A 27,644-nucleotide genomic window follows, 5' to 3' on the forward strand; every position below is an offset into this window, starting at 1 on the left:
CTCCAAATCCACTAGATCCCAAACTGATCAAGTATCTGTGGGGTGGACTGCAACGAGTGTGATCCATAGGGGTCCCTCCCCTCATCCCACAGGACCCAAAGAACCTGTTGCCAGACACCACAGGACACCCTCAGAAGGGAAGGCTCACAACTGTTTTGGAGACACAAGGGAGTCCCGCACAAGTAGGAAGGTGGTGATAATCTTACGCCTGATCAATGTAAGCTTAACAATATGATTTGAAAAAAGTCAGCTCTTGAAAATGTACATGGATTTCCGATTACTAATTGTAAGTAGCAGTAGCATTTTTGCTCAAGTGTTTTAATGCACTCCACTAGTTTGTCCAAAACCAAATAACCCATATCCCAGCACGATCCTCCAATGTTCAAAGAGCTTCTCGTGATACTGGGGATGCTTTGCTTTCTGAGTCATCAAATGCCCCATAAATGTTGAATGGGGATACATCAGTGACAGACAGCACTGATGTTCAAGTTGTTCTTCAAAGCTTTGTGATGTCTTGGGGCTCATTATCTTACTGCAGTGTAAAAGTAAGCCTCTGAAGAAGGTGGAGTCAATTCACTGTAGGTCTACAACTAAATATTCCAGTCAGTCATGCATCACCGGACATTTGGTTTGATACGCTGCTGTATCATTGTAACTCAGCCAAGTCCTTTTTATGCATATGTTTGAATGTATATGAAATTAAAGATAAAGAAAATAAAACCCATTTTGGCCTCAGTAGTTGGCTGATGAGAGCGAGCTGCACTGTTAGCTTCTCTTCTGCTAATATTGCAGCATGCTTCTGGGATTCACCTGGGGACTCTTGGCCAATTGCAGGGAACCTGACAGAGTCAGCGTGTAATATGCGGCCTCGTAATTGGCTCAGCAGCAATATGGGCAGGGCCTACTGTGTGCAGGAGGCTTAGTAGTAGCTCCTGTATCGCTGGATGAGTGAAAGATAACGTCATCTGCCTCCATTAATCCCTTTACTAAAATATGCTGGATTAGTGTTAATGCGTATTTAAAGAAATTTCAATTTTGGGGGGAAATTTCTAAAAAATACATCAAAAATGTCTAATCAATCAAAGATTTGGCGACTCAGCTGATCCTCAAAGATCTTTTGAGTGACATGTAATAACTGCTTAGACTTCCTTCAGTTTGGCTATGATCTGATACTTTTGTAGCAATATGACTTCAGACACTTTCACTAAATTCTGATGCCACATGCCACTGTACTCTGAGACCTTAGAAGATTTCCTTTCTCAAGCCTCAGATGAGTAGATCTAATCCACATGACTGTCATCTGAACATTGCTTCAGAGAAAGGATGTAGTTTGTAGTACAAAGGAGTCAACACAGTCGAATTTGCCAAAATTTGATTTCTGAAACAATTATGCAGAAACTGAAATCTATATTTTTTAAATTCCTTACATTATTTTGTAATTTAACAAATTGCAAATCTTGACATTACATGCCATAACTCCCTTGAAAATGTCTTTCTTTTTCCGTCCTCAAACAACTGATTTTCTTTCATTCTAGATATTTGATGTGGTCACGCACACACATACACGGAAAAGCGACCATCTAAAGATCCAAGACAGAAAACAATGGTTACTAATGAGTCGATTTAGAGAAACAATTACCACTGCAGATTTACTCTAAGTAAGTGTTTTGGAAAACAGAGACACAGAAGATAAGAGAAAACATCACCAGAGGAAATAGCTGTTAAAAGTATAGAAAATATAAAGTACAACTAAGTAAAACAAACTACATTTAATGAGTCTGTTAATAGACTAATTTACATTCACCGCATGTGGCCCTTAATTTTGATTAAAATCGCACCGCTTTTGAGTTTTAATAGTGTGGGAGTGAGTGTGGGTGTGTGACTGGAGGCAGGGACTAAGCATGTATGTGTGTGTGCGTGCATCTGCATTACATGCAGGCTTCTGAGGCTGCATGAGGTTGTCAAAATATGTGTGTCCAAGTGTGGGTGTATGTGTTGAGTAAGTCAATTATGCCATTCCAGCGTTACAGTCAAGGAGTGCCCAGTGCCACTAATGCAGTCCCTGATCATGGTGTTAACAACCTGATCTTTAACGCTGCAGTGCATTACGCCGAGAGATGGCACCCACTCACTCAGTGTGGGACACATGGAGAGGGTTGGCGAAAGGTAAGAAGTGGAGCATAATTCAGTTCATCTGTTACAAAATACAAGCCATAAAACTGTTATATTTATTGTGTAATATGGGCAATTTCACATCAAGAGATTATTGACTAATAGGTAATAAAACAACACTACGGGCATATGCAATCGTTTTGTAACTTTACTGATACAGTCATTAAAAAAAACATACCATTCAATGAAAGTTTTTTCAACATATTTTATCATATTTGAATGAGGAAAAACTCTCATGGACCTGTCGAACTGATAGATAGATAGATAGATAGATAGATAGATAGATAGATAGATAGATAGATAGATAGATAGATAGATAGATAGATAGATAGATAGATAGATACTATATAACAGGAAAACACAATATACTATATGCACGATATTTACAGAATTATAAAATAACTAAATTGAAATAAGTGAACACAAGAAGGAACAAGAAATAATGTACAGAGTGTTATCTGTCACATAGAGATGAGGAGTTGAACAGGCGTATGGCTTGGGGCAGGAAAGATTTATTGTAGCGTTCTTTGAGACAACAGACTTGTCTGAGTCTCTTGGAGAAGAGCTCCCGCCTGCTTCACAGCTGGTTGGCCTAGCAAGCCATCATAATGTCACATTCTGTTTCTATAGCATCAAATAACTAACTAAAACAAGGCTTCTCAGAAAATGGACACTTCAACGTGCATTGGTTTTATATTAACTACCTAAAACCATCCTTGAAAAGCAATTATTCGATGTGTATTTTTGTGTTTTAATTTGGCCTAAGTCCCATCCACTAATATGGAGGAGGTGGAGCTTATGAGCTATACTGCAGCCAGACACCAGGGGAAGCTCTACTTGTGTTGGCTTCACTTTAGAGGAGCAGCTGTCCATCTTTACACAGTCTGTGCTTTTTATAAACAAATATTATTTAGAAATAAAATTCAGGCCTGTTAGTGATCATGTTTTTGCGTGATCAGGTATCGATGGTCACACCAGAAAGTTTTTTTATTACTCCTTTGTATTAAAGACTATACAAATAAAAAGACATACAAATGCTAACTTGCATGTGAAAACTTTAACCCCAAAAAGGGCTCTGGCAAATTGTAATAGGCACTTTGCTCCATTTATCCAAAAAGAAAGCAGAATATATCCCAGGTTTCACTTAGCACCTTTATTCAAAGGGAGCAATTTATAAATGAATATAAATAAATGACATGGGAAACTGAATACAGTTTCATTTTATAGTTTTCATCATTGTTCATTTTAAGCTTATTTTAATCATCTATTGTAAGTACTTTCAAAAAGGCTACTTTTTATACATATGCACATATACACTGTATATACCTTTTATGAATTTATTTTTAATCCATTATTTCTGTGTTCTTTATTTTTTAAGGTCAAAGTTATACAAATGTCTGTGAAACCATTTGAAATAGCTTCTGATGGATTTCTATGATATATATTTATATATGTGTGTGTGTAAATATGTACGTATACAGTACATATAAATAACCCTACAAGACATGCATTGGCATGACACTAAGGTAGTACAGACTGCCACACACTTAATGCCAACTTAAAATACTGCCTTAAATGCTTCTTTTTTAAAATAAAAAAAAAAATTATAGAGTTGTTTATAGTGATCAACACTGCCCTTGTCGGTTAAAAAGTGGATCATCAGACTCGAGGGGAGAAGAGAGAGCGTGTGAGACAGAAAAGACAGGGGAGGGTTCACCGTGACGCTCCACCCTCTGGTGTTCACTTTTAACTCTAATCTCCACTTAGGCTCTACTCTATTCCTCACCCAACTCACTACTCTTTCTCCACGGTTGGGGAAAGGCGGAGACACCACTCCCAGAGTGTGGAAATCTGACTGGAAAACAACTAGGGGGCATGGATATAGGTAATCAGAGGGTAAACAAGACAGCAGAGTAAATAACTTGAAGGAACGGCCAAGTAATGGTTCATATTCAAACTTAAAATCCTACTTTATGTCTTAACTTTGTGTTCATGGAGACGTGCACACATGCTGTGTATACACACGCGTCACCGCGAGTGAATTGTTATTGCTGTAAAATTAACCAGTACTTCCATGTTATTTTTCAAATGATGTTACTAAAACATTGGTAAATTATAATATTTAATGTCACGGTGAAATTGTTGGCATCAGCAAAACAGCACTGACATTTTAGTCGAATCAAGATCGTCTTTCCATAAACTGTTTCATGAATTTGACGAACTGAATACGCGTCCCTGAAGACTCTCACTATTCGGTTAACCCTGAACAGCGGTAAAGAGGGGCTGCAAGAGGCAGGTTTTATTGGTTAAAATAGAAACAAGCTGCTCTCATACCTGATCTTTAATCTCTGGGCTTCAGTACAGTGGAAAGTAGGAAAGTGATGTACGTGGTTGCAGCTCTCTAATGCACGGAGTCAAATAGAGGTCCATTTCTGAAGGGCTCGGGGTTGGTAGTTTTGGTTTATTGCATGTCGAATAAACCAATAATTGTGGTGCTAGTGAGTCTAATATCAGATATCAGGTCTGTGTTAGTACATACTGCAGCAAATACTATATGTTTCCAAATAGTCTGCTGGTAATCCTGTCCTCTATTCCACATTCGCATTAACCACTATGCAGCCCCAGTTGATGAAAGTTCTCTACTTAGTGTCATAAATTCAAGTTTTTAACAAAGTTTAACTTGCTATAAGCAATGAGGGATTGGACTGACTGACACTTTTTCCCACTGGGGCTTACCATAGCTACGCATTCTCGCCGTTAAGGATCAAAATCTGCATCCTTGCCACTGACAAGTTCACTTTCCGCCCTCTTGCTTAGGGACCCTCTGGGCTCAACAGGTTTATTTATCATTTATTTACCTCAGGTTCAGAAAATCCATTGAGTCTTTCAAGAGGTTTGTCTGCAGCTTTGTTGGGGAACCCTTTAGAAACACTCTTGCTTTTAAACGCTTTGTGTCAAGGTGAGACATAACATGTGTACGGTGTAACTGTGCATTGTACACGGATCAGTCAAAGGCCAGCTCTTAAATAAAGGCCATTAAAATTACCATCTCACATCACTAGCCATGCACGTGACAGGACGGCGAAGCAGGCGATGCTTTGGATACACATGCACGCGCAGGGGTCAAAAATTGTTTGCCAGTATTAAGAGCAGCAGATCAACAAGCATGTGGTCACCTCCCTGCACTCGATGGTAATACCCTACACGGGGGAGTATGAGAACGACAAAAAAAAAAAAAAAAGATTAAGCATTTCTCTCGCACTGCTCCCTCCAGTCCGGGGCTACTTTTTCAGTCAACATCGGGCATGGCAATCGGCCGTTTGTCTGCAACCTCGAAGGAAAGATTTCATTGGCTGCAGAGGGCATGGGAGACTGCTCCCTGCTTTCCTATTTACGGAGCATTGCGGGTAAAAGAGTGAGGGAGGAAAATCGCAGCAGATTACCATGCCAATTTCACATGGAAGCAGAAGAGCTCTGGAAAGGATAGATAAGGAAATTCCTATCAAACCGCTGCCAGCCAAATATGTATCCAATAGCAATAAACCACACAAACATTTTATAATAAACCCCGAATAGTGATGGAGGAGGTTTCACCCTACAGCGTGGAAGTGGTATTTTTAGCATAGCCGGTGATAATTACCATCTATTCACCATGTTCCGCAGTAAAATGCACTATTAGAAATGCCACCGTCGGAGCTGCAGAGACGCGAACACACGCACACCTACGCAGGTGTACACACACTGCACTCACAAACATGTACATGAATATTCACATGCATGTAAACGGCTACAGCAGTTTGTGATCTCACTCGTTATGTACTCGGGCAATTGTAAACCCAATTGGCAATGAAAAAAAATTATCAATTTGCTAAGACGAGCACTGAAAAATACAATAAACCTGCTCAACTGTCACTGCATGTGGTACACACAGACACAGACACAGACACACGCACAAACATGAACACCTCACTCGGAGTCGAGATATTTTGACCTGTCAGGATAAGGACAGCGCCAGAGAGGGCTTTACTTTTTTGTTTTCATGCTGGTTCACTTACTGGACCACTGGTAATACGCCTGTGGTTTCCCAACAGTGACAAGTCAAAATGTCTGCTGTGGAGAAAGGTCTACAGCTGAGCAGGTATAACAGCCTTCTACAAATGGTTTTGTGTTTTTTGGGGGGTCACAATTAAACTTCACATGTACTGAACCATCTTGTGGTATTCACAACCTCACAAGTGGAAATCTTCAGGTAGGTTCAAGTTCACGAGTTGTGACGTGATGCTGGTGGAGGTGGATGACAAGTTAATATATGGTGATTCAGTCATACAGATTATAAAAGGTCTCTGAAGAAAATGTTGATATCTTAAACGACCTAATCATTACATAGTGTGTTTGTATTGAAGGTAACAAATGTGTCAGTAGAATGCAGAAAGTCATTTGGATCATAGACTGTATATAAATATGGACAATGCGTCTCCACTTCCTTGCATTGGCCAAACTGATGCTACTTTTCCCGTCCCATCCAGTTTCTATAGCGTCAAATAACTAACTAAAACTAACACTTTCATGTTAGAATTTGGCCCAGTGGATCTATACTGCAGCCAGCCACCAGGGGGAGCTATACTTGCTTTGGCTTCACTTTTGAGGAGCATTTCCAATGTCCATCTTTATGCTGTCTATGATTTGGATGAAGACGCATTCATTGACTGATACACTTACTGTGACTATAAAGACTCACACTCATGTCAGCTACGCCTCGCCCGTTAATCAGCCAAACCTTGAGTGAGCCAAACCAGGTTCAGTGTATCAGCAGGGTATCCATATAAGCTTTGCCAGAAATGCTGGCACTGATGTTAGTTCAGCTGCACCAAACACAGCCAACGGGAAGGGCAAAATTATAATGAAGAGGGAGAGATTGATATACAGGAATATAACACATCAGAAATAAAAGGTAGGTCTAAAGGTGAGAACATTAATGTGAATTGTACACTCACTTTCCAGCTCATTAGGTATATTGTATTCTAGTATTGTTTAGTTTATGTTGAAACAGTGTCGGGTAAATTGGAAGCATGTGTCAGTGCGACACTTTCAATTCAATAGTACTACAAACCACAGCCTCTAAAATGAAAACAACATTAACTGGACAGCTTACCATAGCCTGCATTAGATTTAGTGCTAGACTATAGAATGCATTTGTGTACCTAATGAACTGGCAAATAAGTGTAAATTAGTTTTGTTGGACAACAATACATATATTAATGCGCGACATGAGACTTGTACCAGAGGTGAAGCTCTACTTGCTTGTTCACTTTTGATGTTCCTATCCATTGTGAAAGTAGTACGGCTAACCATGGGGTCCGGGGTGGTTTGATATATTTTCTTTTTCAATCTTTCTCCAACCAACCTTCTCTTTGTGCTCTTTGTGCAGAACTGCGGTCATACAACATTCCAACAAGCAAGTTTTATACATTTTTTTTGCCTTTTCTTTTTGCCTGCCCTTTCACTTTCTACTTTGGTTCCCATTGCCACACTAATGTCAACCTAGGTAAGTGACACTGTATCTTCTTTCGGTTTGATGGGTCACTCTCTCCTAGACAATGCGAAACGCTCCATTACACTGCAGGCCCTATCAGCCAGTATCAGCTCTCTAGCTGTGTCATTATAGCTGAAAACAGGGACTCTCATTTCGCTGGGCTCATCTCATCACCACCAAATAATTACTGGCATAAAGTACTGCTGTGTTCCCACACAATATTACTGCCATCCAGCTCCACACGAAAAACACAGACACACACAGGAATCCATAAGTAACAAATGCACATGCACAGCAACATAAAGCACGCGAAGCAGCCTTCACAGACGTCAGATGTACGAGCAAGTTTGCACCAGATGCCATTTATTACTACAATAGTGTTTATAAACTCAGTTTTATGCACATGCAAACTTGTGCATCGCGTGTTTGCCAGAGATCAGATTACTACTACCAACACACTAGTAACCAATACATGGTTATTTCACTGTACTGAGAAGAAAAATTGTGACTGTGTGAAGCAATGGTTCACCCTGGATGCCACCTTTGGCTTCAGTCCAAAGAAATACAGATATTCAATTTGTTGTCAAATAAAAAGTGGTATCCTCGCATTAGAAAAGCAGGAAAAATACCTTAAATGATTCAAACATTTTTTGCTGATCAACAGTTTCTTGTCATCCGCGTTCAATAATAAAGATCACACATCGTTCAAAACAAGCGAACCTGCAAATACCATGTCTTTGAAGCACTGTCAAAGTGTTACAGGGTGTAATTTTTCTTTAAAGGAAGGAGGAGGGAAATTGCAGAGAACTGATAGAGAAGAATGTCGAACAGAAGTCAGTGGTTAAATTTAGTAGCTGATCCTCCTTTATAACCAATGACAGCAGAAAACCACAGGATATTCGTTGTAATACCTTAAAACGCTGACCGCATAAACTTGCCGCTACGGGGACACGTAACACACATGCCAAGTGGTTCAGCAGCAAATACTCCCGAGTCGACTTAGTATCATATGTCCCCTTTAAAGCTCGATTTTCCAGTGCCGCTCCTCCCAACTTTAATAAACTCTGTTCTGAGATGACGTGCGCGGTGCACAGCAAACCCAGGCAAAAACATCAAGGGTGCACAACCACACACACATTCTTTCTCACTCTTTGGCTCACACACACACACACACAACACACGGGCAAAACACAATACAAAGCTGCACTCAAAATTGAAAGCTGTTCAAATGGATTTGAGGCAGAACCATGAGAGCAGTAGCTTGGTTTGGGGGATGTGTATGCAGATGTGATTAGCTGAGTGCATTTGCCCAAGTCTGCACAACAGCGGATGGAACTTACTGTTTAGAATGTGTGGGGTTTTTTTTGTTTTTTTTGTTTTTTGAGTGGGAATGTGACATTGATATAACATCATAAATAATTCACAATTCATGTTTTAGACACAGAATGTGTTTGTCGGAGAAAAAAAAACGGCATAAAAACGTGAGGATTATTAGTTTCGTCTCTGACAGAAGAGATGAGACGGTTCACACACACAATTCAGTGTTTAGTTACTACTGTTGTACATCCATAAGCACAAATTTGATGCCTTAACACACATGCCGCACATTGGTAACTTTAATAAGTATGAGGATTTGGACAGCCACGGGGCTTTCCCCTGAATATAGTTGAGGTTTTAATGCGGTAAGTTGTCGTCAACAGAATCAACAAGGTCATCAGGAAACCTGGTTCTGTCCTTTTGGCAGTTTTGATGATAGATTGCATACTAATGTCTCTTGCAGGGTAAAATTATTTACCATGCAACAATTCAAATTCCGCTTGCTTTCCACTGCGTCACTACCTGCATTCCCATTATAGTTTTTCTCAAAATAAAAGTGACATTTCTGAGAAAAGTGTTTTGCGAATGACCTGTAACCCTCGTACGGTCTCGTCTCGTGATATCCCACAATTCTCTTAAATTCTCGAGACAAATTAACTGGTCACATGACCCCCTACGTGTTTTCGCGGCAATTTTAGCAATACACTGAAAAGATCAATACATCTGAAAAGCGTTTGGCGATATTTGAGAGGTTTTTCGAAATGTGATGTTATCCCAGGGTAAACTCTGGACAGGTCCCCAGTCTATTGCAGAGCTAACACAGAGGTAAACGACCGTACACACTCACACCTACGGCCAATTTAGGACACACCAATTAAATGAAGGACTTTGGATGATGTGAGGGAGATGGAGTACCCAGAGAGAATGGAGAACGTGTTAACTCCACACAGAAAGGACCCAGTCGGTCAATGAATTGAAAAATACAACAAGACTTGTAAATGTTCTGTAAATGATGCTGATGTTCAACTGAAACTTAAAATAAAAAAAGAAGGAAACAACTCCTTGTGATATGCGTGTTTGGGTGCGCGACATGTGAATGCATGAGAGCGGCACATGCGACGTACGTGTGCAAAACTACAAGGGAGACGTGCACTAACATCCATTCTGAGAGTAAAAGCATGTTAAGCCTAGCCAAGCGACGCAGACTGCAAACAAGACCCTTAATGCCTTTTTTTCCTCCCCGTTTGTCCTCTAATGTGTTTACAGAGGCCCTTGTTATGTACTGGGTCTTTTCATTCAGATCAGTCAGTGAATCACTAGCTTCTGGTGGAAAATTATTAGCAGCATGACTTAATTAATGAGCTTACAAGAAAATGTTGATTGAAATTGTGTTTACATCACACATAATACACTGCTTATCTTGCATTTACTACCTCGCTGTCCACATTTAATATCTTAGCAATTACAATATATTACAATTTCTTAATTCCCAGCCCACACTGTATATACTGAATGTCAGACTGCTGTTATATATATTCTTGTGTATTTTGTAGATTTCCTTCAAATTTGATATTGTCTTTTATTGTTTTTTTGTACATATTTCTTACCCAATTCTGCGCTATTGTGACAACGTATTTTCCCACACGTGGGATAAATAAACGTCGTCTTGTGTCTCATGTCTTAATGCACCATAAATCCATAACATACATATGCGCATACCTGCAGGTTTGGATCCTCTTCATGCTGCAGGTGGGCTTCCTCTGCTGCCTCGACCAGTCTCTGCAGGAGGAGAGGAGAAATATAATAGCTTTTAGTACCACCAGTGAATTGATTAGCGGGTCAAAAATATTAGGCAGAGAAACATCCATAAGAAAGCAGCTTTACAACTGGCTTCATAAGTGGCCTTTAGCACTGAGGGAACACTGAAACCCCTCAGGACACACGCGCACACACGACATTTGGCCATCTCGTAAAAGGAGGCTATTTTACAAAATGGTTCAGCGGCAGAGGTAATGACTGCCTCGGGTCCTTTGGACACTATGACAACAAACTCCATCACGAGTTCATGCTGTTTTACACATGCACCCTTTCTCTCGTGCGCTCAACGACTTGCATGCATGTACACACGCTCCATCATCGCCCTCTCGCTGCTGCCGTCTGCTGCGTGTGCCTCCGGGGCGACGCGGGTACCTGTGCTGTCTGTGAGCCAGCATTACGCTCTCGCTTCCTCCACTCGTACGGGAACTATCATCTTTTGAAAATAGCTATTTTGTCAAAAGCAGGCGGAACAATGTCACTGTCATTAAATGAAAGACAAGAGTTCAGAACGACATAAAACAGGGGAAAGAAGCAGGAAATCCTCGCATCTTAAGGCAGAGCCGGTGAATGCATTTGGAACACTTGCTGCTGCTCTTATTAATGTATTATTCATGCAGCTATGAAAGCATTCCTTTTATTGTGATGATATTTGATTTCAAATGAATAAAACTGACTTTTTCTCCACCGATGTACAATTTTTTAAAAATCTCAAACTGGAGACACTCATTTACAAAAGTATTCAAAGGCGTATTTCAGGATTTGTATAAGCCATTTTGATTTACATTGCGGCGCTGAGTCTCTCCACAGGCTTTGCGCACCTGGATTTCTGCAGTTTATCCCGCTCCCCCTGACAGATCCTGTCAAGCCTCATCAGATTAAACGGGAGACGACTAAGAAACGCTATCTTCATGGCTGTGCACAGATTTTCTGTGGGGTTTTGTGCCCAGGCTTTGGCTGGGTCACTCAAGGACAGTCAAGAGGCAACTCCTGAGTTACACTAGATGTATGATTCGGTTTACTGTGGCTCTGAAAGGTGAACCGCCATCCCCAGTCTCAGGTTGCCTGCACGCTAGAGCAAGCTTTCGGTACGGATCCCTGTATTTGGCCATCTTATTCCTCCCTCTACTCCCATCGTTGCTTCTGAGAAACAACCCCACTCATCAGAGCAGAACATTTTACCTCATGCTCAATTATGTTAGACAAAAATCAACAAATCTTCCACTCAGAGTCGTCTTCAGAGAGGGTCGGGTCCTCTCAGAGGATTTGTGAACATCTGAGTGACCGCTGTGTTCTTGCTTAGCTCCCTTACCAAGAATTTTCTTGCTCAATTTATTGAAAACAGCTAAGTCTGGGAGGAGTTATGGTGTTTCCAACCTTTATCCGTTTCACACACTGGCTCTACTGTGGTCCTGGGAACAGATTTAAGCTTTCGAATGGCTTATACACATAATCCAATCTATGGCGAACCGACACTGCTCTACAAAGAGAGACAATTAGAGCTGTGAATTGTGGGACCTTATTTATAGAGTTCTTCAAAACTATTTTCCACTCCATTCAATTTGGCAAAAGTCACAACTCAATACATGACCCATTCACGTGCCTTTACCCACACACATGCTGGATATAGAGACACTGGAGATGCCTTTGCTGTAGATGAAAAATGTGGTAAAGACCCAACAAGCAGACCCAACAGTACAGGATTATGAACAGCACCGCGCTTCTGCAATGCAACATCAATAAGAGATGTGTGATCTGAGATAGTGTATGGCATAGAGTTATTGTTCAGAGTACGTTATTTATGTATAGCTTTAGTATCCACGGATCCAAGACATCAGCAACTACAGACCAGTTTAACCCTGGGAAGTTGCACCTTCTGGAAAAATAAAGCTGCCATTGTGGCAATGATGCTGCTGTTGGTAGTGGGTTAGGGGGCAACACAAGACTGGAGAGACCCAGGAAGAGAGGGTTTATTTGGAGGAATATGTGGGTAAAAACAACGTTAGTTATACCATTCAGATTTCACAAAGGTATTCCAGAAAAAAGCACAACTTCAGCCACACTTTGAATTTTGTCATAGGTCTGCACCATTATGGCCAAACTGATAAACACGATTATTTGTCGTGTTGGGGAAAATATCAGCATTTTTATTGACCTACTTTCAAAAAAATACTATTCGAACAGTTTTCAGTGCACAATCAAATTTTTATAATTTTTTTTATATAATAAAACATTTTTTTTTATAAAAAGGGCAATGGACACAGACTTTGTTCTACTGAAGCAGTGTTAGCTTTGGCCTTTATGCATATTTTGGTTTGTGATGTTTCTTTAGATGATTAAACAGATTAGTAGTGTTACCCTGCGGGGCAGACACAGGTCTGCTGCGCTCTTTGCATGTACTTGTTCTTGTTCCACGTCACTCGCCCTAAATCCACAGTGACCGCTAGCTAGATGACTTGCTCTCGTAGGCACACCGGGTAACTTGAGGCTAATGCTGCAAGGTGCGCTCACTTGTTCCTTAGGGAGCTTAATGAAGCCTTAACCATGCGTTCACCCCTTGGTGGTTGACTGACTACTGGTTGACAAATTGCTTGATTAGATATGCAGCAGAGCCCACATTTTAAATGTAAATATCGCCGACGATCAGGTTCATTTAATTGTGCTGGCAAAAATCTTGGTCGCAATTAAAATAGCAATAGCGCAATGGTGAGTTACAGTTATTCAAAAAACACAAGCTTCAACATGTCACCGACGACACATTCGGTTCTAAAGGGTTGAATGTATTAGTAAAGGACGAAATGCAGTGAGGGCAGTGCCCCAATGAGCTGCCCTTTTAATGATGAAGATGCGGCCTTGAGAGGCTCTGCTTTTGTGATGAAGAGTGTTCAGGATGTGTCCTTACAGCCTGTGGTCCCTTACTGAGAAGCTTTAGGTTGCTGGAGCCTATCCCAGCTGTCGTCGGGCAACGGGTGGGGTACACCCTGGACAGGTCACCAGTCCAACATGGAGACAAACACATCTTAAAAGTGATCCTCTCGACACAAAGTGAGGGACTTCAAGGAGGCGTCTTGGAACCCTCGGGAGCCAGCTTGACTCTTGAGGATCTCTGCCTCTTTTAAACACACACACTCGAGCAAACTCAAACACGAGCACTTCTATCCACTTCCAAATGTGATCCGCATGGCATGCTCTCATTGCAAGTAATTTCTCTCTTTCACAGCTGGTCCTGGTGTGAGTGAGTTTTTTGATAATGGACTTCCATTTCGCATTTCCATTCAAATGGCTTTACCGGTAAAACTACTGCAATCAGCCAGCTTATTTCAGCTGAGCCATGTGTTACTGTGTGTGCATGTGTGTTGTACTGCCGCTGTGTGTGCGGGGAGGCTGTTTTGGAAAGCGAGCACTGTAATCTAGAGTCTGGCCAATCATTTTCTTCACCATAGCAACACACCTGGCCACTGCATATTGTTGCATATCTTTTTGTCCTTCGTTCCATTCGGCTACTGATTCTTGCGTACATTTGTTCTGCTTCCTCTATGAGAGGCTGTGGGAGGGAGGCGAGGCACAAAGGGCCCGGACTTCTTCAGATCTTTTCAACAACCAGCGCTACAAACTCTCGTGCCTGTGTGAGGAGCATGTAGTTTGCGTGTACGCGCATCGGGGCATTGAGAAGCGCCACAAAACCTCAGGCAGGTGCATCTGCAGGAAACCCACAACAAAGCCTAGTCTAGGAACAAACAAAGATAAAGACGGGCGGATAAAAGGAGGATGAGAGCGGAATGAGAGAATAACATTCTCTAAAGGTCTGAACACTTAGCCTCAGACTCCCAACAAAATGTCAAATGCTGCCTGTGAAGGCGGTGTCGATAGAAACACACTTTTCAGCGTTTGCGAGCGGGCAACGGCGCGTTTCTGTGTGTGCATGCGAGAGCGTCAATCTTTTTCTCGCATCCAGGTATTTGCCCTTCGTCATATTCTGCCACATTTGCAAATGCAAATCGCTGGATGTGTGAGTTTGCAAGCATGCATGCGTGTATCACGGCGTCTGGCTATGCCCGACTACATTATGATGTGTGTAGTATATTAACTGTCACATTTGTCAAGGCTTTAATTTACCGTTCAAGCCCCCTAATGGAACACATTGAGGAGGACACGGTCAATGATAATTTCTTCTCGACTGCACTCCACTGAACAGTTAAACACTTCATTTCCACCTGTGGATAATCTATTCTAGCACATTATTCATGTAGAGTAACTTACCCAGCAGAAAGATGGGAGTTAGAGCTCAGGGGAAAGAAAAAAAAAAAAAAAAACCTGAATAGTAACGGGGAGTTTTCAATTGGAAAAACAGATTAGAGATAAGTAGATACTACGCACTCCTGTGAATTTCAATTCCACCACATCGCCGGGATGAACACTCCAGGTGGCGTGTTTGTCTTTGTGAGCCTGTTGTGTTTCTGTGGGCGTACGCAACCGTGTGGGCCGTCTGATTGCATGTGTTTGTGTGCGTGCGTCTGGCATAAATTCAAATGAACCTGCCATATCGTTTTTGTCAATAGGTGGTCCTGCCAAAGTGTATGATGCAGTTTAAAAAGAGAGAGGAAATTACTTTTCTTCTCGAGTCATTCTGTCGACGCCTGGGCTCGGTGCGAGATGACAGCAATAATTAAACTGACACAGTCAGAGAGGCAGGCCCGGTTGTCTCCTTGCAAGCGCACACAGACACACACACGGGCTCTCATGTGAGCGGAGACGTTCGCAAGCCTTCACCGGAGCTGACAGGGGAAAGGCTAAGCACGCCAGGCTAACGAGGCTAGCTGCGGTAGCGGGATTAGATTTGTTAGCTGTGAAAGAAGAAGAATCTCGCATCCCTAAGTGATTGCAGGGCCCTGATAGTTTTCTGTTGGTGGCTGTCCTCCCCAGCTTTTATTCTGAGCACAAACCTGATTAGACCTGACTTGACTCGTCTGGTCTGGGCCAGGCTCTATTTTCTCTTTAATTCCTTCAGGCTCCTTTTAGTCTAAATCAAAACAAAACAAACAGTCTGCGGTGTTAACAACCTCACTTTTCGTTCCCGGTGGCTTTCTGCGATAGTTTGGAGCTGTCAGGTCATCTGAGGCGATGCATATTAACACAGAAACATCCAAAGGAGAAATTAGCCTTAAGATGACTATCCCCATCATTTCCAATGATCTCTTCTAAATATGAGCAGCTGGTGAATTAGGTTCTTGACTGTGTAGAACTTTTAAAATATAAAATGGGCCAATGCTTCCCCAGTTCTCTAATGGGAACACAGGCGATGGTTTTCCCCTCAATTAAACACAATTTCTGTTCCCATTTCATCATTTTTTCCCCACCCACTTCCACCCGCCCAGTCTATTTTTCTGACATTTGCACTCATCTGGCCCCCTTTCATTACCTGACAACCTGTGATTATGATTTGCCTGACAAAGAATTCGGCTTGTTTACACTTCCAAAAGTTCACAAGCGATCCCCCTCATTTACCTGTCAGCTTGATTGGCTCATTGTTGTTCTCGCACCGCGCCCGCCGCATTGTGGGGTTTTCTGACGGGTCAAGCCGCTGACCTTAGCAAATGCCTATCCATTATGGATACAACACTAGAGCTGCGAAAGCTGGCGAGGGCCGAGCACACGCGGCTGAGCTATGCTAACGGCTGGTGACAGAGAAGCACAGAGGGGGGGGGTTACATGCATTATTGACTGGTAGAAGAAGTTTGCGAATTTTTCTTGAGCGGTACATTGAGCCTTGCCTTGGCACATTCCCTCCACCGGAGAAGGGGGGAGGGCAGTGGCCTGAATCTAAGTGTTCTCCCGAGGTAACCGAGAACAAGACCACATCAACTACAGTTCTTAAATAGACTGGCACAAAAAAACATCCCCAGAGGTCCCCTGTGCTGTTGGTTTAGCACGCATTTGTACTTAGGGTGCAACTTAACTTTTCCTTTTTTCCCCCTGTAAACGTTTTTTTTTTTTTTTGGAGTTTTTTTAAAATAATTTGTTGGAGAGATCGGAACATTTTGCCCTGAGAGTGGCAGCGTTACCTACTAGCACACAACTTAACCACAAACTTATCAAGAAGTACAACACTGCTTCTAAATCTAATTCTCTGTGTGTAGATAGTTGCTTTGACAACTTTTTTTTTTTTTTTTTTGCCTAAGTGTCAAAGTAAATTAATGCACTTGAATAACTTGCTGAAGTATCAGTGTTCTTTGGTTGTAACAGGAAATGCCACCTAAGCCTTGGCCAATACCAGCAGGGCAGGTCTCGCGGGCCTCGGCTCTGCCAGAATCCTGAGCCGGGCTGTGGGTGGGAGTGGCCGGGGTCAGACCATCAATAGCACTAGGGACAGCAATTAATATTGTCAAACCAGCCAGTGAAGAGTTGCAGCATCAACAGAATGGAAAAGTGCGCCGTGACACTTTGCTTCCTCTGTTTTGCACATTTGGCTTGGGCAGCGGCCAAAAGACAGAGCTTGGTGGGGAGACAGATACAAAGGGAAAGTGAAAGAGAAAGGGGAAGATGAAGAGATGAAGGGGAGTAGCGCGCTTTCAAATATCAATTCCCAATAATCAATACTTGACAGTTCTCTGCAGTTCTGCTGACTGAAAGGGAATACAAAGTGCTTAACCCACCCCTCCCCTGTCTTTGACTCATATTTCCTCTTTCTTCACTTTAATTTCATGCTTAGACCACAGACTATGGCCCAGACTGAACTTTTAACTCATCTTTTCTTCTTGACATTTACCTTGCCCATTCATTCACGGCTCCGCGCTCGCTTCATCATTCCAGAAAACAATTGCGTCCTTTTGCCTTTGATTTCTTTGTGACGGAATAATAACCAGAAAGGACAAGACGGAAGAGGCAGAGCCGTCCGCTGACATCCACTGGCCGGCTCTGCCTCGTCATTAGCAGAAATCACTCAGAAGATCTGAGACTGGGAACAGCTGATGAAATGAAGGAAATGAGGGAAGCAGTGCAGTGAACTCAGCGTGACTGATGGCACACCAGGGAAGACCAAACCATTGTGAACCCAATCAGAGGTACACATCATCACAAGATATAATCCAGGTGAACTTTAGCTCTAATAGTTGTCTGCAATAAAACAAAATAAAAGTAATAGTGAAAATTTAGAACCCACCTGCTTCAACTGACATATAAATGTCTGACGAATAAATCATAAGGATACGTGTGACCTAAACCACTGAATCCACTGAAGCTTCCACCGAAGACAAATGACAATATGCAAATGAAAATGAAAATATGAAAATATCTCTACTGAATGGAGAGCAGGCCACTGATACATCCCCGAAATCAATAAATGAAACAAATGTACATGCCATTTTCGCCACTGTACGGCTCTCTGACATGGACCTGGCTCCTATTTTTGTATGTAAGGTCATGATCTTTAAATACATTCAAGAAAATTCAAGAAAGTTGTTTGAAAAACCTGAAAGTTTTGCAACGGGAGATATTTTTAAAAAATAATTAAAACTGCTGATATAAAGTTATCTATTATTGCTTAAAATGGGAGCTAAAACCGAAAAGGACCCACAATTAAACATCTCTGCCAAAATGAGTAAATGCACGTCATTTTAAATGGTTTCCTGCAGAGCCGCAGCACGCTGTTGAAATGCAGAATCTGAAATTCAACGTGCTTTGTGCAAACGAAAATTAAAGTTCATAGGAGGTTTTGCCGGCACAAGAATTTAATTTAAACTTGTGCGTCTGCCTTTTATTTTGAACACACACCGGCGCAGACTCCCTCCACTGACATGGTAATCATGTTGAGGACTACAGCGGCGTAGCTGCCACAGGTAAATGATATCAGCAGGTACAGAGCACAGACCGAATGCCATTACAGGAGAAACAGCCCCAGCAGCAAGGCATCCACTATGCTTTGAAGTGCATTTGTCACATGAAACACAGCCGTGCTTGACTTCAAAGAGGGCATTACAATAGCTCCACGCCTTTCAACTTTGATAACAACGTGTTCACTGTTTCTTTAACCGTCTGCAGCCGTTTCTCGTTCCGGCAGCAGCCGAGCCTTTTTTTCCAGGAGCCACAGAAACCCGGCGAGGAGCTGCTGTCTGCTAGACGACGATAATATCCCACTGACTCAGGAGCTGATGAAGGTAGTAGCAATTAAAAAGTAACAATGGCGAGTTAAGATGCTCGCCGCGCCCAGGAATAAACATCCTAATACGCACGCCAATGTCTGCGGATTTACAGCGAGCTGCACACGAGGGGCGTACACAACGTCCTGTGCAGGCGCATGTTTACTCTATTAGATTGGCCTTTTTATCTTATCTATAACAGTGGGATTGCAATTAAATGGCTGAAGCGACTACAAGAAAAAAATAAATTTTTAAAAATAAATGCTCCCGCAAAAAGTTGGATTTTCTGCCAGACACGGAGGAGCCTGGGCTCACCACAATGACGTGGAGATGATAAGAAAATAGAGGCATGAACACAATCAAACACCAGTTCTGAAAGCAATTAAACGCACATACATATACACTCTATTTCCAATTTTCTTACTCACACACAGTGTCGAACATGCAAAAACTGCATAATTTTTCTTCTTCTTTTTTTTTCTCAATAGGCCTTCTTCCACATGTCTTAGCAGGTGCAGTGTGTAGCAGCATAGGTGTATTTAATGTCCTGCTATTGTGACACTGTCATGCGTTACCTGCATGCTGAATGGAACTGAGCCATCATTAATGTTATTAATTCCAACTGCGTTTTTTTCTCTGCTGTGACAAGCTAAGATGTCTACACCAGGAATTAACCTAATCTAAACATTCCTCTCTCCACATTATGTTAATACACGTGAATTAAGTGACAAACGGTCTCCCTTAAGCACACTTAAAGACCAAAGAGACATCAACGAGGCACACGCCCACCTTTCCAGGTACGCCCTTCCACGGCAGCAGAGGATGCCGTCTCTCAGCAGGTGGCGGTGAGCGATAAAAATGTGTGTGTGTGTGTGGGAAGGGGGGAGGGGGGGTTCAACGTGGAGACGAGAAGATAAAACCGCGTTGACGGACAGGGGAGAGCGCCTGCACGGAAATTGAATCGCTGAAGCGCCACATATACTTTAGTAAAAGGCAGGGAGATGGGAAGAGGCGGAGTAGAGGGGGAGGTGGAGAGACAGACAAAAGGGGAGAGAGGGATGCTTGAAGACAGTGGCGGGCCAGACAGATGAGAGTTTGGGAAATAAAAGCAGAGGCAAATTGGAGCAAGGTGGCGAAGAAGAGGGGAGGGGACTCGCGGAAGTTTCCATTATACGTTCGCAAGTAATAATTCGCCAAGGCGGCCAACTGCCCAACTGAAAATGTGAAAGGTGGAGGTGCAGTGGAATCATGACAACAGGGGTGAGGCCTTCATTCAAACATATTTATGTTTTTAATCTTCACACTACTTTTATCCGCGTCTTTACAAAAAGCAAATGCTCATTAGCCTGGTCCCCAGCATCATCTCTCCGCTCCACATCAATCCCAAGAATTCATCATTCAGTACTTTTTGTAACAATCCAATTTCTTTTGTTGCAATTCGTTTATTCTGTTCTATTTTTTTCATCTTATTATTTATCTTTTACACAGTCTACTTTGTGTTCTTGTTACTTGTCTGCCCCCCTGTAGCTGTTGCAAACTGCATTCTATTCTATTCTATTCTATTCTATTCTATTCTATTCTATTCTATTCTATAACCTTCACTCCTCGCACACCTGAACACACAAGCACACAAAGTCCCCCTGAGATGTACGATTGTTAGGCATCCAGCATCCAGCATCCAGGCGGGGACTTTAGAGAGGCCATTAGCTAACCGAGTCCTCATATCTCTGGGCGTTTAACGCACTCTCAAGGAGATGGGATGGACATAAAGCTATGTTATGAGACCCAATATATTCAAGCTCAATGAAAATAACGTCTGCGTGCGAGTGGGTTTATTACACAGTTGGTCATGTAATTAAAAAAACTGACACTTTCATAAAATTAAATGGGATTAAACGTGGTTTAAAAAGCACGTGGGTTTAATTAGAAGACAATGTTCATTATTATTAGAAAAGTGATTAAGTCGTTTATTTTTTATTACAGAAGTTACAACAGTAACAATGTTCTGGCTTTTTAATGCTAGCAATTACTGTATTGTAGGAGTACGAGTAGGAGTCATACTGTATGAAATTTATGAAATGCCAGATGACTCACATTAGCATGAAATAGTTTTCTAAAGACCACTGTGCATGCAGACGGATGGAAAATTGATAACTTTCACTGTAACACTGAGAAGCAGGAAAGGCCGTGCAGCCCGAAGAGGAAAAGCCATCACATGTGAGAAGAAGAGGCACAAGCAAAGCTAAAGCACGGAAATGGTTTATCACTATCTTTGCCCCCCTCCCCTTCGCTCCCTCCCTCCCTTTTCAGCTTGTATCCTTGGACCAGACTCTCAGAGAGAAATCCAATTTCTGTTAACAGCACCATGTTGTCCTGATAGGATCTATCACCTGGTGCTAGAGCCGCAGCCAAAGAGGCAGTGCACGGTGGACACATAGTGAACTACACCTGTTACAACGCTGACAAGCACACACATGGATCCTCAGAGGCGGTCGCACACTGATGGACGGATAGATGCAAGAAGTTTCATGTTAAAAGTGTTTTGAATGAATTATACATATCTTATACATATATCTATCTACATATGTGTAGTTGAATTCAACCCAACAATACAAATTCTGTAACCTATGATATACCTATCTATCTATATAGCTATAAACATATACTGAAACACAAAAATCATAAAATTGAAAGTCAGTAACACTTTATCAAACTCTAACCAAACGCACAATGTGTCCGGTTTCACGTAAAACCTGCAACACTGCAGCACTTCTACATATACTCAACGCAGAGTGGCCAGATGATCGGTTCCATTTATACTTTTATTTTCTTACTACTCAGTCGTTGTTGATTGTTGTCTGCAGTAGTCTAGAAAATGTCTTTAAATCCATCATTTATTTGTTCTTTGTAATTTTTGTTGGTGATTTTAGGGAATTTTAAGAGTTTAAGAGTGAGCAACAGGTACCTTCATTGCCTGGGCTTTCTTGTGAAACATCTCCTCCATGTTCTCCGCCAGCCTCTTCACCAGCCGCAGCCCGTCAATTTCCTCCACACGCACCGCCCGCTCAAACTCCTTGTATTTCTGAAAGGGAACCACACAGTTACGTTATTATACCAGACCAAGTCACACATAACACAAAGCATGTTTACAGGAGATCGCCAGAAGTATTTTTTTTTTCTTTTCTTAACAAGAATCAATTGGAAAAACTGCAAATCACGTATTTTAGGATTATACACACGTCTTGTGTATATAGTGGAGCAAGGAGTAGCAGCAGTAAAATCACAATAGATAGAAACAGGCACTAAGTACTGAAGTGCTAAAAATACATTATCGGGGATTCAAAAGTAGAATAAGGCTTAGTTGCTTCTTCAAACTAATCTACATATAAACGAAACCAATCAGCTCAGCTGAGAATTATCAGCCAGCTTCAAGTTTTTACCTACCACACATTATGCACCGATGACACACCACTGCCCCGAAGTATCTGCGCCACGCAGAATCACATTATTCTGCTATAAACCTATACGGGGGTGCTTAGCTTAACCGAGGCTTTAACAGGGGACAGTGACATTAAGTCTCCCTAATTCCACACCCATATGTGCCACTCACACAGACACATATGCAACAGTGATCTGAGGGAGGCGGTATATTTTTACCAAAAAAAAATAAAAAGAAAGAAAAAAATAGAGAGGGAAGAAACCATTTTTAAAATCTGTGCAAAGCTGCAGGCGGCTGTGTTTCACTCTTGGGGGATTTAACAGAAGATTACCGCCATATCAAATAGCATGCCCTCTCTAATGTTATGCCAACCTGCTCAGACGCATGCTCTTAGCCTCTTCTGTACAGCAACACACATGAGGTTCAGGGCGAGTGTGTGTGTGTGTGTGTGTGTGTGTGTGTTTGTGTGGGGGGGGTGCATGGTAGGAGAAGGGGAATGAGGACGGCATTGCACAATCTGGATGCAGCTTTTGGATTTAGGCAGTCATCTGAAAAACGGCAGGACATCGACAAACACAAGGGAATGTTTTCTTCGTACCAAAAACTTTTGATAAGGGTGAATTTGTAGCTGAAGGTGACTAGTTCAAGCAGAGAGGCTGAGCTATATGTTCCATCGCTTGAGTGAGAAACGCTTAAAGCTGGGCTTAGACTACAGGAGATTTAAAATCCTAACTAATTCTGAGTGGGAGCAACATCACGATATTCTCTATGAGAGTCCAACATATTATTAAAAGAGCATACCCAGATTTGACCCTTATTTCAATTTATTATAATTGGAGATACATTCTGAACAAGTGTATTTTCATTTAATTGTTCTCTGGGGCTACAAAATATGTTTTTTTTCACCTATGACTCCAACGACAATAATAATATCTCTATAGTACAAGTAAAGAACATCTTAAGGAAGACAATACTTCTTGTAATATATTGGTTGACTCCGATTTATGCAGTTAAAAGAGTATGAAACAATCCAGCAGAGACAGTCTGAGGGTGCAGCTGTATAAGCCTTGTGAGAGGACAATGGTCAGTGGGGACTGGCCAGAAAACTGAGCTGGTCAGAAAGCACACAGCAACTGATGACACCTTTGCTCAAATTGTTCTCCAATGCCAACAGAAACAAAATCACTCTGCTTCCACGAATTTCAGCGTGGGCTGTTTTTTTTTTTGTTTTGTTTATTTGTTCGGATGCTGACGCTAGCCCGGGGGAGCCTGCGTGCGTGTGTGTGTCTTAAAATGCATTAAAGTGTTACTCCTCGCTTGCACAGAGGTGCGCTTCAGGCCTTTCCCAAAACCTCACAGATAAAGTGGAAAAGACAACCGAGACCAACAGGACAGACAGATGAGCACTGGGTTTGGCAAACAAAGTAATAGCTAGAGGCTAAGGTGGTGATACACGACAACGCTGCATTTTGTTCAAAACTTTTTGCGCTATTAGCGTAGCTTCCTGTTACCACCATGTTGTGTTACTTAATGGCCTAAGGTGTATTGCTACAGTGTTTCTAGTTGCGCTGTGAGTTGTCATTATTTCTTACATCTTTACTATTTGTGAAAAGTCAGCACACTAAGTTCAAATGCCTACATCCACCAGCTGAGGAAGTTGCTGGTGTGCAATGCATCCTGGTACATGTAGGAATTGTAATAATTCATTAATACACAGAAAAAGATGTTACAATCCCTTGTACTAAGATCCGAGGCAAAACACATTCAGAAGCCCCCTGCAACTGAAAACTGACCAGCAGGCTAGAGTCAGTAAAACAGCTTGCAACCAGCAAGAAGACATCCGCTAACTAGCCTAGCCAACCACGGCAGTAGGCAGTGTGGGGCACATCATCAGGGTTTTCAAGTGGACACTGCCCTTCACCGATGTTTCGTTAAAGTTAGGCCCACAACACTTCAAGAAGGCTTAACAGTGACTTTCAACCACCGAAAGATCAGCTTAGCCATTTTTACTGCTATTCAGTTCCATCCGTGAGTGAGGAGGACAACTCAAGAACCTCAAAGCTTCATCTGGTAATAAAGCACACACAAGAAAGTCGAAGTGCCACAGTTGCCTACAATTACACATCAACACTAAGAGCAATGCACCACCTCACAGAATCTCACATGACCTCATGTGGAAACAAATGTAGTACATGAGCTACACAACAGCAAGCAGTAACATTAGCACTACCTTGCAGTGAGAAAAACATACTCGTAAGGCTTGGAAGAGGCAAGACGACTGTGTCCTCACTCTAATAATTTATGAATCAGCCAAGAACTCTAGTAGTCTTTGCACAGCGTAAGATAAATCAGTCCCTATGCAACCTAGTGACAAGAATGAGGCACAAAAACAAAAAACAGAGACACTGACTTGGATCATCGGTTGTTATCTTGTTAGAATTGCGGGCACATTTAGTGTTCACTTGTGCGTGTCTGAACGCGACCGGCGCCTTGCATCCAGACAAACAAACAGACGAGAAAGTGAAACGGAGAAAAGAGCGAAACAAAGACAGAGACGGATGGCGACAGAGAAGCGTGTGACAGGGAGAGAAAACAGAGTGCTGAAGGGATCCAAAGACAGGTAGGAATAAATGGACGGCGGAGAGGTGGTAAGGCTGAAATGCGGAGATAGAAAACAGAGGGACAGAATGACGGATGGACAGAATGGAATGGAAAGATGGCGCTGAAGAAGGAGGTCAGAGGGCAGGTGAAATGCTGTCTCCATCTGTAGAGATGCGGAAGGACAAAAATGAAGGGAAATGGTTTAAAATCAAAAAATTCAATATTAATAAGGAGAATGACGTACACCAGGGGTCAGGCAATAACCCCCAAACTGCCAAACTGATTAAGATTAAGTAGGGACCCTCTACCAACTATATGTGTTCTATATTAAACTCCGACTGCCTAGTGCTATTTATAAATATACATTATTAATATAATTTTTGCATTAAATATTAAGGTATTCGAATAATACAGAGTATTTTATTTCAAACATATGCAACATAGGTTGACATAAACATACCTAACTGGTGTATATATATGTAGGCTATATATAATTGACAGATAAAGAAAATAATTGATTGATTTAAGCTGTACACTCTTCACATTCATCATTTTAAGCAAATAGTTGAAAACAAAGGCTAGAGCTTGGAGGTATAATATTCCTGTGGAGCCGGAATCATCCTGTAATGGAGAGGCACTTGAGAACAATTACAATAAGAGGTAAGGAAGATTTTTTGATAGCAATTATAGTGATTAGGGGGAAGAGAGTCTAATTCCTCCCGGTACTTTTCGAGGAGAAGAGTGTCAAACTGACAGTGTAATGGCAGCTGGCAGGTGAACATCCTATTCTGAATAAAAGGTTCCTCCAGCAGAGGTGAGCCAGTGGGGGGATTTAAAGACGGGTGGAGCAACGAGCGGTGGGGAACAGTGGGGAGCGACTGACAGTAAGAAGCCAAGAGAAGCTTGGAGAGAATCAGGCTCAAAAAGGAAAAACCGCCACCTTTCATCTTTATCTCCGTATCATACGCCATAGCACTGGAACACTGAACAGTCGAAACGTCTTTGAAATTGCTCCTAAAATGGTGCCTCCGCCGCCAAATGCTCCGCAGTGCAATTGCCAAACAGTCTGAAGCATCAAAATGTTCTTTAAATGCTCTGGTGGATCCCAACATGCTTCTGTTTCACATATGGAAATGAATGAGACAAAGACAGAAAGAAAGAAAGCTGTAATGTTAAATGTCTGAATGGACCATCTTTGTTTCTTTGTTACCGTCTCGTCCAACAACAAACACAAGTTTAACATCTAGTTTTTTTTCTTAATAAACCCACTAATAAACCACAACCTTGAATAACGGTCTGCAGCCAAGCGAAGTGACTGGCTGATGACTCACAAGCCGAATCACAGCGACCGAAACCGTATGAAAATCGGAACGCTAATCCTGCTGGCTGACTGACAACTGCAGAACGACAGAAGGACAGACAATCCAGGTTTTAAGCCAATCCTGGTTCCTGGCTGACTACGACGGACTGTTAAATCTGACAGGTCGGCGGCGGCTCAAACCTGAACTGGCCTGACAGGTTTCTTTGCCAATTTTATCCCCCCCCCACTTATTTTCCCCTCTCACGGCTTCTTCTTCTTCTCGTAGTTTGTGTATCCTTCGCTTCTCCCGCTCCTCTTTCATCTCCCTTCCTCTCTACTGCACCCACTTCCTTTGCTAATTATAAAAATGAATGAGCCGCGCTCCGCCACAGCTAAGACTCATTTTCTTCAAGTCTTTCCTTTTTCAAACCGGCATATTTGTCCACAGCTCCACTTGATCTTTGTCTGTGTGAACAGATATTACACACTTCGCCGAGGCATAAGGAAAGCACAGACTGCCCCTGGCCTGCGCTGAAGTGTTTATGTGTTTGCGATCGGCGTTGTGTGGTCAGTGAGAGGCTAACAGGGTGCTGCTGACCACGGGCTGTCTGCGGCGCTATGTTCAGTCAGGCTGACCAGAGCGGACCAAGCCCAATTAGCCTGGAGCTATCCTCTTCACATCACATTATCGTCACGGGAAAGCCGACTGACATACATCCAGAACCACCATTTCCCAGGAGACAGGAAAGGGAAGTGTCTGCAGTGGGATTCGGTGGTAAGAGCAGGATAGCAGTTCGGTGCACGAGCTGACAGCTGATGAATCATATTCAGGCTTCTGCGTTGATAGGTATCTGATGTGTTAAAGGGTCCTCTAGGCAGACACAGAAACACCCTTTGAGCAGAGTGTGTTATCGTCTGGTCTCCCAGCAGTAGAAACAAGTAGTTATCCCTAAACATATAAGGTTATGGCAGCTTTCAGATGTAACACAAGGCTGGATGATGTATTTATGTCTCATCTCCTGCTGGGGCTTATACGCTCTCATCTAACTCGTGTTTGTGCAGCTGGATACTGACCTGACTTACATTTCCTGCTGGAGTGTGCGTGTGCACGCTTATTTCACCTGAGAGAGATCACTGCTAACCCATTATACGAGCTGGATTTCATCTGAGACTTAAAATGGAAACTGCATTAAAGTGTCTCGTGTCAACATTGGTTCACACACAAAAAAGAGCAGCCATTTAGTTTAAGTTGGATTCGTCAATAAGACGAGAGAAACGACGAACTGCTTTAAAAAAGCAAAAATCTATCAAAGAGATACTGGAAAAAGTTGC

General features: G+C 42.2%; 1 protein-coding gene across 2 annotated transcripts in view; it reads right to left on the reverse strand.

Moving 5' to 3' along the window:
- The window catches only part of LOC125013968 (voltage-dependent calcium channel subunit alpha-2/delta-3-like), a 119,413-nt gene that overhangs the window by 69,283 nt on the left and 22,486 nt on the right, over positions 1–27,644 (reverse strand). For both annotated transcript variants that reach the window (XM_047594951.1, XM_047594943.1), the window contains exons 3-4: positions 21,938–22,054; positions 10,742–10,801 (exon numbers count right to left, since the gene is read on the reverse strand). In XM_047594951.1, the coding sequence (XP_047450907.1) occupies positions 10,742–10,801; positions 21,938–22,054 (177 nt within the window). The remainder of the gene's footprint in view (positions 1–10,741; positions 10,802–21,937; positions 22,055–27,644) is intronic.

Source organism: Mugil cephalus, chromosome 1, assembly GCF_022458985.1.
Source record: "Mugil cephalus isolate CIBA_MC_2020 chromosome 1, CIBA_Mcephalus_1.1, whole genome shotgun sequence".
In the NCBI taxonomy this organism is placed as follows: domain Eukaryota; kingdom Metazoa; phylum Chordata; class Actinopteri; order Mugiliformes; family Mugilidae; genus Mugil; species Mugil cephalus.